The 14,995-nt window shown below is 43.3% G+C and overlaps 1 protein-coding gene across 2 annotated transcripts in view; it reads right to left on the bottom strand.

Annotated features, from left to right (window-relative positions):
• Window positions 1–14,995, bottom strand: part of LOC308394661 (histone deacetylase 4-like) — an 87,320-nt gene extending 72,325 nt beyond the window's left edge. Inside the window, exons 1-2 of one of the 2 annotated variants that reach the window (XM_080879068.1) lie at window positions 14,505–14,995; window positions 10,109–10,460 (exon numbers count right to left, since the gene is read on the bottom strand). In XM_080879068.1, coding sequence (XP_080735194.1) covers window positions 10,109–10,130 — 22 coding nt within the window. In that variant the 5' untranslated portion in view covers window positions 10,131–10,460; window positions 14,505–14,995. Of the gene's footprint in view, window positions 1–5,625; window positions 5,769–10,108; window positions 10,461–14,504 lie in introns of those variants that run through there. The other variant, XM_080879066.1, reaches the window with a different exon arrangement.

Raw genomic sequence — 14,995 nt, 5'->3', positions numbered from 1 at the left:
CTTAAAAAAAATATCGAGATATATATCTTATATCGCCATCCAGCTAAAAAATATCGAGATATGAATTTTGGGTCATATCGCCCAGCCCTAGACACGGTGCAACACTATCAGCCATGGACTGGCCTCCCCAGAGCCTGGACATCAACATTATTGAAGTAGTGTGGGATCATCATGGCAGAGAACAGGTCAAAAGGCAAAAACATCCAAAGAAGGAGAAAATTATTGTAGAAAAGATGTCCTGGAGAACTATTCTTGAAGACGACCTAAAGAAATTACAAGAAAGCTAGCTTTGGGTTCAGGCAGTGCGGAAGAATAAAGGTGGCTAAAACGAATATTGACTTTCAAGCTCATTAGAACTGCAAACTCTGTTGCCTTATACACTGTATTTTCATCTGTGTTAGGAAATGTTTCAATAAATCATTGTACCTAAAGAGTTTTTGAGACTTTTGTCTAGAAAAAAACTAACATTTTAGCTAACGTCCTTAAGCTTTGCTACAATACAAACTCAACACTGTAACCATGTTAAAAAGTCCCAGTATTTCACTTGTCAGAGACCCTTCATTTCTTAACAGGGCTTTTATTATGAAATGTTTTCATGCATCTAAAATAGCTGTCTTTTACCCGTTTGTGCTGACCACCTCCTCGGCCACATTCACAGGACTTCTGTTAAAATTTGGCTCTGTGTTTATACTTGTAGAGTTTGAAAAACATTTAATGGAAACCAAACTAACCACCTATTTAACTTAACCTCGGCAATGCTCCACAAAACCTAATACGTCAGCCACGGAACAATATTTAATCAGAATTGGTCAAAATTTTAAACTGTCACTATCTGAAATAATGAAATCAAAGAAATCTTTAATTCGTCATTTTTAAACATGAGAGCAAGTAGTATGCTGATGAGCTGTCCACAGAAAATATTACAACATCCTGTTTCCTGTGATTACTAATAATATAAATTTCTTGTCATCCAAAATCTTAGTAATTCAGTAAACACGGAAGCTCAGCAGAAACATGGCTGACATATAGAGAGCTGGGCCTGAGCACTTGCTTCCATCTCAGCTCTTGGCTTCAGTAGAATTCACATGATTTGATGTGGTTATGCTACTCAGATATTAAAATGTTTTAAATTATACATGTATTAATCTTCTAAGTTCAAAAGTTCAAAGGAACAAGAGAGATGAAAGAAAATTAGATTATGAAGTTGTTTCTTCTTCCTAACCCTTGTTCCTTGTCTGGAAGGCAGAAGTTAGTACTGCATGTAAAAATGGTTTTATAAATCTAATATGAAGTCTGTAAGCTAAAACTAATGCAATGTAATACAGCCTAGCAATAAATCCTACTTTTGTGGAGGTTATAGTGTTCCCCTTTTCTCAAAAATGTTTTAGAGATGCTGAATCAACTTTATGATCATGACAAATGATGTCGTTTGTGGTGGTATGGAAATAAGCTTTATTATGTAGAGAAACTATTGCATCTCTGTTGCCCAGTTGGCAAAACCTTACATCTTTCTCCATTTCTGATATAGTACTACACCACTAAAAACAGTCTCTTGAAAACATGTGGCCATACAAGTCACCATATACTGTAGATCTTGATTTAAGATACTGGTTCATGGTTCCATATGTTGAAAATGTGTTTTTATTGGAGTCTGGTGCTTTTTATCCATCCATCCATCAATCTTCTACCGCTTAGCTGTCCCGCTAAAGCCGTCTCAGAAGAGAAGCTCAGACCTTCCTCTCCACAGGCAGCTGAGAGCTATAATCTCTCCAGAGTGTCCTGGATCTGCCTTAGGGCGTCTTCCTGGGTGGACATGTTTAAAATACCTCTCCTAGGATGCCTCCAGAAGGCATTCGACTCAAATACCTCAACCACCATTTTAATTTCTCTAGCACCCCTGAAACTAGAGAGCCACCCAGCTTTACAACCCATTAAGAATATTTTTCACAGTATTAACACTGGATATCATTACTGAGATAAAAGAAACCTTCGCCAAACAAAGCCTCATCATCAATATCTTGGTCTTTTGAAACTGCCTGTGACGAGGAAGGGGTGTATCTGACTTCACTGGCTAATGCTCATTAGTAAAAGATAAAACCCAACCATCGCTACCTGTTATGATGGGCTGCTATTAGCTATTTATAAATATTTCGGTATCAAATAATTTTCATTTACTGGCCGATGTATGACAATTAAAAAACAAAGGGGAGACAGCACAAACATGCTTCATTCACTTTAGGAGTGTTGATGTCGCATAGTTTGGCCACCAGGGGGCACACTGCAACCTCTGTGTTGGTAACAAATACGTTTGGAAAAAACAAACAATCAGCAGCCGATATATCTGATAGTTAAAATTCCTGCACCCATCATGAGTTACAATTAACAAACCTCCTTTCTGACGCTGCAAATGACTAAAATTTATAAATGAACGTCGTCTTTATTCCAATATAACTTCAAGCTAGCGGCTAAAGTCATAGAGTCATCGGGAAAGTGTTTGTGGGGATTACAGAAGCAAGAGAGCCGAGGGCTGTTTTCCCATAGAGCTCTACACAACCAGAGGAATCACCCCCTGCTGGCTATTAAAGAGAATGCAGACCTGCATTCTCTTTAATAGCCAGCAGGGGGTGATTCCTCTGGTTGTGTAGAAAGCACTTTTCTAAAACGATTGAGCGATTAGCAAACTAAACTAAATATTCTGTAGTTGGGTTCAAAACCTTTTTTTCTCTTTCATAATATCACAATTTTCTTTTTAATAAGAAAGTTTCACTGTTAAGTTAGCTCACATATCTTACAAGCTTAGAACCAGGCAAATGTTAATGTTAATACTGTTTTACCTGTTCGGCTGATAATCCATCCACTAAATCAAAATAAAGGCATTTTTCTGTTTATGAGTGACACAAATCACATTTTATTACTGGCAAAAGCTGTAAAGTCGCAAAAAAAACCCTCCATCGTATCTCTCTCCTAACCTACTGTGCGCTCAGAGATGCAGCACAGAGGCCAGCGCAGGTCTGGTGCTTTAGCGGATTAACTGGGTGCAACTCTGAATTGCTGCTAGGAATTCTCTGCTACTGCTCTCTTCATGCCTGGATGCCATAAACCGTCTCGTGTTGCTGTGTAGGGCTGCCACAAACAATTATTTTGATAGTCGACTAGTCACTGATTATTTTTGCGATTAGTCGACTAATCAGATCATCATCCATTGGACGTAAAAGTACTGCTTATTGCACCAGCAGCATCTGCTCTTATATAACTATCATTAGCTTACAGCTTTAAGTTGTTAAGGTCTGTGCTAACTAAAAATAAAGACAAGATGATAGTTGTTAAAATTTTAATGATATTTGCAGATTGTTTCTGTGAAGTTTAATAAACTCCTTGCTATCTAAAATATAACAGGACACCGGAGTAAATTCTCCAGCATCTCACACTTCTGATAATCAGCTGTCTGCTTGACATTTATTCAGCTGTGTAAAAACTATAACTTTAATCTCAGACAAACCGATTCACTCAGGAACAAATAAAATACTGAAAAAAGCCAAACAATAACATTTTTAAGTTATCTAAGTGACTCATATATCATGTTTAACCTGAGTAGCGAAAGACGGCGGTGGGTTTGAAAACGATTTGCCGGGAGTCCGGTGCTCTCACGGCTCTAGTGAGCCTAGCCCCCGGCTCGCTATCGAGCTAGTGGGTAACAGACGTCTCCGAAAACCTCGGGGCGCTTTTGAAAATATGTGGTGTCTTGATAAACTGAGCAGATATTTGAGGTTTACACAGCTACATTCTCGCCTGAAAATATGTTCAACGTTTATTTTGTGACCCAGAAAGAATAATAAGAGTAAAGTTAAAACTAACTAGCTGCCGCCATTGTTGGAAACTGAGCTGGGCTGCGCTATGAATTCTGGGATAGGTTGGGCCACGAAGTATACACCCGACCCATCCTTCAAATCTGGGGAAATGAAGGGCGCATTTGTTGGAGTCTTTGGATTTGGACAGTCTTCGTCGTGTCGCTGTAACGTAATCGGCCTACAAATGCGGGCACAGGAGGATGCGGTCCCTGAATTTGGACACAGCTACAATACCGGACACAGCTTCTTCTTCTTCTTCTTCTGGGTTTAACGGCAGCTGGCATCCTTGTACATGCAGTGCTGCCATCTTCTGTTTCAGTCTGTTATTACACTCTTAAATCCTACTACTTATTCCTGTGTCTTTTGGGATCTTACAAAGCTTCAAACGATGAGTCGACTATTAAATCAGTCGTTGACGATTTTGATAGTCGACGTAATCGTGACTAGACGACTAATCGTGCCAGCGCTATTGCTGTGACATCCCTGAGGCTTACAGAAAGATGCTTTACTACAATCAAAATCTGCAAAAAGATCCAATGATGGAACCACATCTATTGACCTGAAGCCTTTCTATCAAAAACATGATGTGATAACGATGTCAGGAGGAGGAACAGGTTTACCCCAAGATGATGAAGATTTGGTGCACAGTTGCATTAATTCTAGAGTTTATCACAAGTGGAACCAGAAACCCAGAGAGTCGGTGTTCTAGCATTATCTACAGTAACTTGCAGACCACTTCCTGGAAGGTTCATAATTAACAGCAGTAGCTCCATTAAAGCTACAGACACTTTTACAGAGTGGAGCAGAGCTCAAACCAGGAGTCCATCTAACCACCCATCCATTTTCTTAAGTGCTCATCCAATTCAGGGAGCCTATCCCAGTTATTATAGGGCCAAAGGTCAGGTACACTCTGGACAAGTCGCCGGTCTATTGCACAGCCAAACCTGATGTTTATAAGCATCGTATAAACAGTGATCGGTGAAAACATGAAAAAAAAAATATTCTGGGGGAACACAAGAGCGTTTAACTTAGAAACGGTTTTAAAAGTGTACTTTTAACCTACCGGTAGTAAGCAATATTTGTATATACCAAAAAGCAAAGGACAGGAATGACTGTACCAAATTACTGCTATTCCCTGACCATAAATCCTTTTTTAATGCAACCGCAGCACGACTAGCTTGTCTAAGACATAAATCAGCGGATGTGTGAGACCTCGAGAGAATTATCTAATCTTGGGTACCAGCCCATGCAATGCAATGTCCTGACCCTCCTCATTAGTGTTTATTTTAAAATTATGTTATTTTCCTCGCCGATTTGTGGCGTTTCCGAGCTGCGTAAACCTAACGGGCGCTTGTAACCTAGATACCGCTGAGCCTTCGAGGAAAAGAGCACTGTGTCAAGTTCACCGGTTCAGAGCCATAAAAGGCGCTCACGCCCACACAGACCCTGCAAAATAAAGCAGTAAAAAATCTAATCTGAACACACTTTATGTCCCACTGTCAACGTGCTTTTGATAGCGTTCGCAGAACGTGTTAATTATTAATTTCCCCCCCCCCCCCATGCAACAATGTAAAGTTCAAACCTCTCATTCACAAAATAACACCTGCCACTTACTAAGTAACCATTCAGTGGCCTGAGTGCATGCTTGTGTGAGAGTGTGTGACAGTGTGTGTGTGATTCATTTGCAGGCCAAGCGGTAAACAATACAGGCTTTCCTGGAAAGCCGGCGCGATTCTGACTAAGATGAAAACAAATCATTGCCAACGAGCGGCATCACCTTCCCTCTTCAGCAGCACTGCAACACCAGAGGAGGCCAGCTGCTCTTTTTTTAACATCCTCCTTTTCCACTCACAGCGCATCCAGCCCGCATCAGTTCCACAATAAAGCGTCTCTCTCGCTCTCTGCACGCTCCCAACCAACCGGCTTCCACCTCTAAAAGCAGAAATCAAAGGCTGTTGGTAACATCAAGCGGATTTAAAGTCTGGTTTTAATATTTCAAATACTTTTAATAAAGGATGGATTTTTCCACTCCGAGGTAGTCCTTCTATGTTTATATGCAAATGGTTTATGGATCGCAGGAAAACACGCGTCTTCTTCTTTGTTTGTTTTTCACCTTTATTGGACAGTAACAGTGGAGAGAGACAGGAACCACCCAAACCTTTTCATCCATTTCTCTGTTACTTAATAATTAATACGTTTTGCCCTTTCTTTTTCGGACTTGTGTAGTTTATTGGGCCCTGCTTCCTTTTATTTTTATAGGCGGAAGCCCAGAAACTGATAAGGGTGCTCGCCGAACGACCACAACCATGAAGGCTCCCTCAGTCATCACGGAGAAGAGCTCAACACCTGCCGAGGACCTGAGCTGATGTTTCTGAATCTGCGTGGGCGCTGCAGGACTCTATACTCTGAGCTCTTATCAATCCCGTGCGTGACATTTAGAGAGACAACCGCCCTGTTTAACACCACACACCGAGCACGTTAGCTCACCGCTAAGCACGAGTGTAAAACAAATGTCGCAGGCTAATGTGTTAAAGCTCCTGGCACACACAGCAATCACTCCTGTGCAAACACTCCAGCCTGTTTGCTGACCCCCTTTTTTTGTTGTTGTTGTTGTTGTTCTTGGAAATCAAACCTGAGAATCTGTTTTATATTTCATTTTTCTGGGAAGAGATTTGTGATAAATGATATTTAATCTAACCTAATCCTGCCAATCTAGCTGCTTTAAGAAAATGAGTAAGTCCTGGAAGGGGAAAAATAAATAACAGTGCTTGCTAGTAAGCTCATTTACAGATTAGAAAAAATGGCAAACACACACACACACACACACACACACACACACAGCTTGATTGGAAATAAGTGCAGAGCAGAAGAAAGTTGGCAGCTTTGGATCACACTGCACAACAAAGCCGTGGATCTGAAAGTCTCATTGTTCACCTCGAGAACACAGGCGCTGTTGTTTTAATTGTGACTCTAAATGAAAGTAATTGGCCTTAACGGTGATAGCGGCAGACAGTCTTAAAGAAGCCTCTCCTGCATCTGCAGTTATTAGCAGAGAGATCTCCGGAGAGATTCCTCGCTCTGTAAATACTGCTGTCACACACATTTTCATGAGGGAAAAAAAAGAAACAGAAGGCTGACAAGGTCAGCGTCGCATTCCTTTAAAATGTCTCCTGGCTTGCCTCTCTCCATCTCTCTCTCCGTCTCCCTCTTTGCGCCGGCATCCAACAAGTGCGTCTCGAAGCTGTCATTCAAACGAGACAAGCAACACCTCAAATTTGACGCCCACACTTGGCAGCGCTCTCGAGGGCCGGGATCGCCTCCTCTTGAAGGCTTTCCCGCCAGCAAACAAGACAGCGGGAAACAGCCGCTCAACAGGTATGAGTCGTAATCTCCGGGCCTCGCACAAAGAATCGCAGCTATTTCTGTGTCGGCGAGAGGTGAGCTAACAGGGGGCATCCCTCTGCACGCTTCCAGCGGAGGGGGGGTGAAGCACGCTGAGGATGCGAGAGGGAGCGGAGGGAAATTAAAAAGGGTTCATTTCATATTGTGACAGGAGCTGGTTAGTTTATCTTCTTCTATCAGCCCAGAACAGAGTGAAGCTTCCTGCCCTGGCTCCTGCTCACAGCTGGGCATTGATTCAATATCACTGTTTGCTTCGTTCTAACAGTCGCACTGACATCAAATAATGAGTGGTGTGTTATTTCAGAGGTTTTTGGAGGAAAAACAATAAATAAATAAATCAAGAGCAGCTATTGATCGTAAAAACCCCGTGAGCCTGCGTTACCTTTTCAGTTCCTTTACCGAAGCTGATTTTTCTCGTGGAGTTCAGCTACTCTCTGCTAAGCAGACGCGGTCTAATGAAAGATATTTTGGGAAGTGAATCTACACTCAAGAGCAAAAGGTGAGGATCGGTGTCTTGCAAGTCTCCAAAGTGCAATGTTAAATCAGCCCTTTAAGGCATCTGTAAACGTAACGAAATGAGCCGCTGCGTTTAACTTTATTAACGTCCATTCACAGCCTTAACTTAAAGCTACCATAACTCGATTTGAAATGCTTACTTACCACTTTTAAAGCGTTGAAAGACCTTTCCCCGAATTATATCAACCACTCATTAACCCCTCAGGCGCCTGCGCGCTCACTTATGTTGTGCAAAAGCCTTGAGCCACCTCTGGTTTCTTTGTGTTTCGCTAGCAAAATGAGAAATAGGTGCAGTGACTTGTTGAAACACGCAAATATGCATGAAAATGCAGTTTCTAAGAGAAAAAGAGAGTTGGCTCTACTCTCAGGAGGAGTAAGGAGCTCTCAGCTTTCTTGCCTATATTTTGTCTATATTTGTGTTTTTCATGGATTCAACCAAAAATGGTGTGTTTTTGTTACAGGCTGCTAGTAACTGAACATGTTCAGGTGTGAGTCACTCTCACTGCTCAGTCATCCTCAAACAGAAACTGAAACTTATTTAAAAAACAAATAAAAACATACTTCTAGGCTCACAGGCCTACGTGCAATTAATGTAGTTACTGAATATTATTTGACACTTGTTATCTTCCGTTTGACACTTCCACTGTCATCATTTAACGTGTCACCTTGCATAAATTAGCAGTTATTAATGTCAAAATCGTTGCTCGGGATTAGCAGTTTATTAGCTTTGTCAGCTCAGCGGATGACAATGAGTTAATGTGTGTGTGTGTGTGTGTGTGTGTGTGTGTGTGTGTGTGTGTGTGTGTGTGTGTCTGTGTCTGTGTGTGCCATGCTTACATATATTGTGGGGACCAAAAACTTGGGAAGTTACTATACTGATGGGGACCAAATGCTCATCCCGAGTCTGAAGGCATTTTTGAGACTCACTACAATCAGGTTCTGGTCAGGTTTAGGGCCAGGCATTCATTTTTGATTGTTAGGGTCGGGGTAAGCGGCTCTAGGGAAAGCATTATGTCAATTAATGTCCCCACTAAGATAGTAAAATACAACTGTGTGTGTGTGTGTGTGTGTGTGTGTGTGTGTGTGTGTGTGTGTGTGCGCGCGTGCGCGCAAATATTGCACAGCTCTAATCCAAGTTTATAAAGGAAACACTTAGGGAAAAGGAAAGTGTGTGACCTCTCTGGCTGATCTATAGTCATCTTAAACAGCGTGCACATGTAAGGCCAAATATCCACTCTACCCTCTGTGATGTGCATCACATGTGGCGATGCTGCAGGACTGAGGACGCCGGCTGAGACTACGGCTCGCTCCGATCCCTCGGGGCCCAGCGGTTGCCCCAGCTGTGGTATTTATACTGCACACACTCCCAGGTGTATAAAGTAAACACAGCCGACGCTGTCAGGTACCGCGTCGGCCAGTGGCAGGAAGCTAACCTTTCTCATCCACCAGCTGGTCGCTAAATAATGTATCAGCTCGCGGAAGTGCAAGTGAAGGCTTCCAAAGCAGCGATCAGTCATCAACAAGGAAAAAGGGAGGCTCTTTTTACTAAGCTGATGCCGTGGACGTTTTTCTCTCGCCCCTCCGGAGCTCATTCATATTGAATCGAGCCCATTAACAGTTATAAGACCAGATTAAAATGCTTTATTGCATTTGAAGCGAGCCACGATCCGCCTCTGTTCACAATCAAAGCGTTCGCATACGCCAATATGGCAGATGTAGCAGCAGACAGATTTCCCTTAATGTGACGGCGCCGAAGGGGATACATTTTCATTAATCTGCACATGACAGGTAGTTTTTTAGGTCTCTAAAAATGGTTTTAAACAGCATCCTAGACACACCTACAATTCAGCCAGGCCCACTATAATCAAAAAGGATTGCTGTTTCCACCTGCAGGGTTTCTATTTGGTGGTGTGGAGGCGAGGCAGGCATCAGTCACATCAGATATGACAATAAGTGGAAGGTACAAGAGGAGCTGGGTTGGGGGTGGGTTGCAAAGCGGCTTACAGGTGCAGTCTCTGTACTTCTGTATTTCTGAAACAACATTCACAGACTTTCTCTTTCTTTTTCTTCATGTATTAAAAGTATTTAAAGCTTTTCTCTGGTTTAATTCCTGTTCTGCGGCAAATACGTCGTGACTACAAGGCAGACTGATACATTAAACTCCTGGATAGTGAAGCAGCATCTGCATGCAGCTGTAGACTGTGGTATTTGTTTGTTTAACACAAGGGCAATATCAGCCGGACGCATGTGCCTGGCCTTTTACTCCTGTGAGAGTTAGAAGACTGAGCAGGCCCTTTCCACCCGGTGCATAACAGGTAAAAAGTGGTAGACAAACATCTTACCTTGGTGGCTGTGTGAAGTCATTGCTGCCAGGTCGGTCAGGCAGACGTCCACGCAGTACGGCGAGTGTGCACCCAGCTCGTCGTGTGAGCGTGTGTTCACTGAAGGACAGATGTCTGTGTGTGTTTGAGTTGAAGTACGGATGTGGTTTACAGGATGGTGATCAGGAGCCTGTTAGCCTGCCAGAGCTGGGAGGAGGAGGACAGTGTGGGTTTGAATGCGTGTTCAGGCTGATCCAACACTCAGGACGGTCAAACGGGAAACAGGAAGCAGACGTCCGGCAGCAGCCAATCTCCATTAGCTTATTGATCCGGCAACTCCAATCAGAGTGGCAACTCGCTGTTTAGCACCAACCTGTGGGAGGATGAAAAGGACAATGTTTTATTTAAACGCTTCACGTAAGAGAGAGCAAAGGAGAGACACCAGCTGGCCTGTCACAGGTCGGTGCTGTGTGTATGCTGCTCCATAAGAATAAATAGGAAACCTTTTTTGCAGGAGACACTACAGCAGAAAGATGCTGTTCACATGGTTTGCACTCCCAGGACCGTGCAGCACACGCAGCATAACAGCTGAGCACACGGAACTGCATTAGCAGAAAGTTAAGAAGCAATTTCCCCATGATATCGTTTCCAAACAGCGCCGATGTACTGTAGCTACATGTACACGGTATTTTTATACAGCATATGAACCGAGGATGTCAAAGTGGGCGGGACCAGTGAAGCTCTCCTTTCTGTCACTTTAAAGTTTAACTAAACATTTAACCCCTCAGACATTTCATTCAAAGAAAACGAGCCGATTTCAACGGCACGTTTCATGTTTTTTTTACATCATAAAGTAATTCTGCTTTAAAAAATGAAAGAAATCTGCCAGCACTGCTCTTCACGGCCAAATTGTAAGAAATTAATGTGTAAAATGACAGAAAAGGTTCTGTTAGCTCAACGCCAAGACTTTCAAGAAATTATAAGACAAAAGGTTTTTGCTAATACACAGAAAATATCCTGGGTTTTCTTTTTCATTAGTGTTTTTTTTACTGTGAATCTTTTTAAAAAAATCATAAATTTCTAAATTAGCAAAAAACCCAAAAACATTTCTGTCATTTCACTGTTCATCTATTACTTCTTTACTTTAGCGGAGCATGAATGTGTCATGAAACGCTGTGTGGCAGGCAGGAGATGAGGACTCAAAGCGCAGGACTCACAGACTCAGGGGGTGAACTCAAAATCACAGCTTTATTTGCTGGTCACAGAAAAACGAGCAAACTAAGCTAAACTGGGGAAACAATGACCTAAAACTCACACAGACACAGGGCGATCCACACAGCAAGAGGGTCGACACGACACTGACTCAGAGAAACAGGGTTTAAATACACTGGGAAGTAACGAGGGGGATGAGACACAGAAGGAGGGGACAGCTGGGAGAAATCAGAACTGACGAGACAAGGGAGCAAAGTAGGATACACTCACATGAGACACAGACCTTCAAAGTAAAACAGGAATTAGCACAGACGCAAACTAGACTAGAGGAGACAGAGGAGCTAAGAAACACAGACAACACCAACAACAAAGAGACACAGAGGGCAGCTACTAAATACTCAGAGAACTAAACAGAATACAAGAAAACCAAACTAAGACACAACACTAAAGAACAAGCTGGGACAACAAAGAGAACTAAGAACAGAATACACAAGAAACTCAAAACACTGGGTCACTGACCCAGGACCGTGACAGAATGATTGCAGGGGAAGCTCTTTATAAGCTGTAAAACTTATTAAAGTCTTTGGCGGGTCTATTGTGGGCCCCGGGCCTTACGTTTGACACCCCTGATATGAACAAAGCAGGAGCGGTCCCTAAAAATCCAGTATCAGCCAAGCTCTAGTACTCTATTCGATCCAGATATTACAGACAGTTATATAAGCCGTGATATTTACTGTATTGTTATCAGGTCTGTACACAAGATGACTGCAAGGACTGCTGCTAGTATCAAAAACAACACGTGCATCCTTTAAATGCCTCTCACTCGCAGTTATTTACAGCGTTGATCTTATAGTGATGCGCCAGCTGCTTACTGAGGACATATCACTTACATTACAGACAGATTTAGCTTGGTCATCTATAATTGTTGCTATAACTCTAGCAACATGCGTTTGTAAGTAGAAGTCATGAGTTAACTACAGCTAGTAAAGCATATTTTAGGTCTTTTATTGCATAACAACAGATTGAGGCCCAAAAATAGCCAACGCAGGTTTGCACAATTAATCCTTTCTCATACTTGCAAATAAATCATCTGGTTAATGAACTAATGGTTTCACTTTGTAAGCAGTCTTAATAAGAATAAACAACTTTCACAATACTGGAAAGTCTTCTGGCTGCAGGGATACAAAATCCATCTTAATGCGGATTTGCAAACATTTCCAACCTTAGCAAATCATCAAATCCTGCTCCTAGAAATGCACCGGTGAGTTTTCAGAGTAAAATACAGAGTTCCAAGAAGTCAACGCAACCCCGGGTTCAATGATACACTGCGAGGAGCTGTAAACCAATCAGGCAATAAATAGCTTTTCCTTGAGATAGCGTCTTTTTGACTGAGGCGCACTGGGGATTTCACAAAACTCCCCAGTAGGATGCACTGCGTTCACGGCAGAAATTGGTGGAAAGATCCCATTAAAAAGCAAAAGAGACAATGATTCTGTTATTTGCCTGGCAGGAGGCTCTTCTTTGTTTTTTGGGAGGTAACTGATTTGTCTTCTTGTTGCTTCTGGAAATATACGATTGTTCTTTTCTTTGTTTACGGAGAGTGGCCTGGATTCCTTGGGCCCGGAGCACCGGTGTCAGATGTAATAACAGCTCAGCCCTAAAGTATCAAGTCGACTTTACTACTAGTACAAAATTCAAGGGGCCAGACTGCCCGGGGGTGAGGTTGAAAGATTTGGCCGCGGAGACACGAGGTATGGGGGCAGCGCCCTTGTGTGTGTGTGTTTGCAGAGGTCTCAACCGTCCTCTGAAGCAGGATGGGATGTGCATGCGAGTGTGTGTGTATGCATTAAAAGGAAAGGAGTGGGGGTAAGGGGGGACTCTCAAGACAAGAGGACCAGACACTGCAGCCGCAGGACAAATTGGCCCCCCCAAACCAAAAAAAAGTCGGTCACTGCACAGCTCACGCACACTTGCGCTTTGTGATGGAAAAGCAAAGCAAGGATTGGTGGAGGGAGGGCACAGGCAGGCAGGGTAGGGTGGGGGGGCTGTGTGTGTCATGCTGACACTCCAGGGGGGCTTCATGCAACACCAATCCCCCCGGGGCATCTCATCTGTCTCGGGAGGGGTACTCATATGTGTGTGTGTGCGTGTATCCCATAGGCCATTGTCCCTAAAAATGAGCTTGCTTGATGCAGGGTGACAGATCTGGGGAGACAAGCCCTGAAGCCCAAAGTGAGCAAAGAGTGAAAAAAAACAGAGTGATGCTTCAAAATGACACCAGTATTAGCAAAAGAGAACGCATGTAAGATAAAAATAACCCTCAAAAGAAATTTAATATGCACATCACAGCTACAGATGACAGCCACAAGCGCACAAAAAGGTGGGTACACACAGTTCCTCCCCCTTTCAGCCCAAACCCAAACTCTCAAACACGACAAACGGCTTCATTCACCTTCCCAAACTAACGTTTCCCCATAAGAACTATTTCGTGCGGAAGGCGACACTTTGAATCGGCCCCTAACGCGTTGCTTTGATGTCGCTTTAACGGCACCGTACGCCCCCATTCACAAAAAAACAGAAAGATTGACGCATGCAGAGAATTACCACCGCCCATCCCGAACCATTCACACACACTCACACACACTCACGCGGGCCCCTACCTTCATTTCAAGCAATTTTTCCCTTCCTCGCCATTAGCACGGGGAAAAGCGACAAAATGCGCACGAGCTCAGTGTTTTATCGCGTTAGAGTCTTTGGCTCTATAAATAGCTCAGCAACAATCGGCATAATAAACACCGCCTGCCCCCCCCCCCACACACACACACACACACACACACACACACACTCCTCCTGCCTCTCCCCCCTTCTCCCCTTGTTGCCAACACACTTCCCGCCCGCAAATAGTGCAATAAAACCGTGAAGGATATTTTGTAGCTAAATCGTTACAAGTCGCAAAAAGAAAAGAAAAGAAAAAAATAATAATTTCTACCAGGATTCAGATGTGACTCAGACTCCGAGGGGAGTCGTTTAAAACGTTCAATCGCAAGCGAGAGGGCGAAAGCGAAGATGAGCGGAGTGAAAACTTCAGCCGGACATGGTTTTTCATGAAGCCTGCCCGTGCATCGCATCCCTGCCTTGGATATCAACATCAAAGCGAGGCTACACATTCAGCCACAGCGGCCACAGGCACACCAAAACAGCTCACCTATACACGGGCCGGGAGGAGGCCAGTCGTCCCAGCATGTGTCCCAAAGCGGCTGGCCTTTCTTAAAAAAAAAAAAAGAAAAAAATCTCTCCCATGTTAGCACTCCGAGGCTTTTTTCTCCTCTTTTCCTCAACGCAGGAGGAGGGGAAGAAAAAAATCATCTCCTGACAGATTCCGCCATACTGGATTTTTGTTACAGCCCCAGCGTCACATGGAGCGCCCCTGCATTCACCAGAGGCGGGGTCAGGCTGATGAAAATGTGATCATCTACGAGCAGACAGCGTGGTATATGTGTGTGTGTCTGTGTGTGTCTCTGTATGTGTGTGTGGCAGGTTGGATAAATGCTTGTGATTATGGCCGAGGAAAAGAACTTTTTCTGGGGCGTGTCCTGTATTGTAATATCCGTGCATGCGGTTCCCCGAGCGTCACATACACGCATTACCATGTTTTTATAACTTTGCAGCTTTATGAGCCAGCTATAGATGTGCATG

This window comes from Rhamphochromis sp. 'chilingali' (genome assembly GCF_963969265.1).
Source record: "Rhamphochromis sp. 'chilingali' genome assembly, chromosome: 3".
Lineage (NCBI taxonomy): Eukaryota > Metazoa > Chordata > Actinopteri > Cichliformes > Cichlidae > Rhamphochromis > Rhamphochromis sp. 'chilingali'.
This window is presented reverse-complemented; position numbering and strand designations above follow the sequence as displayed.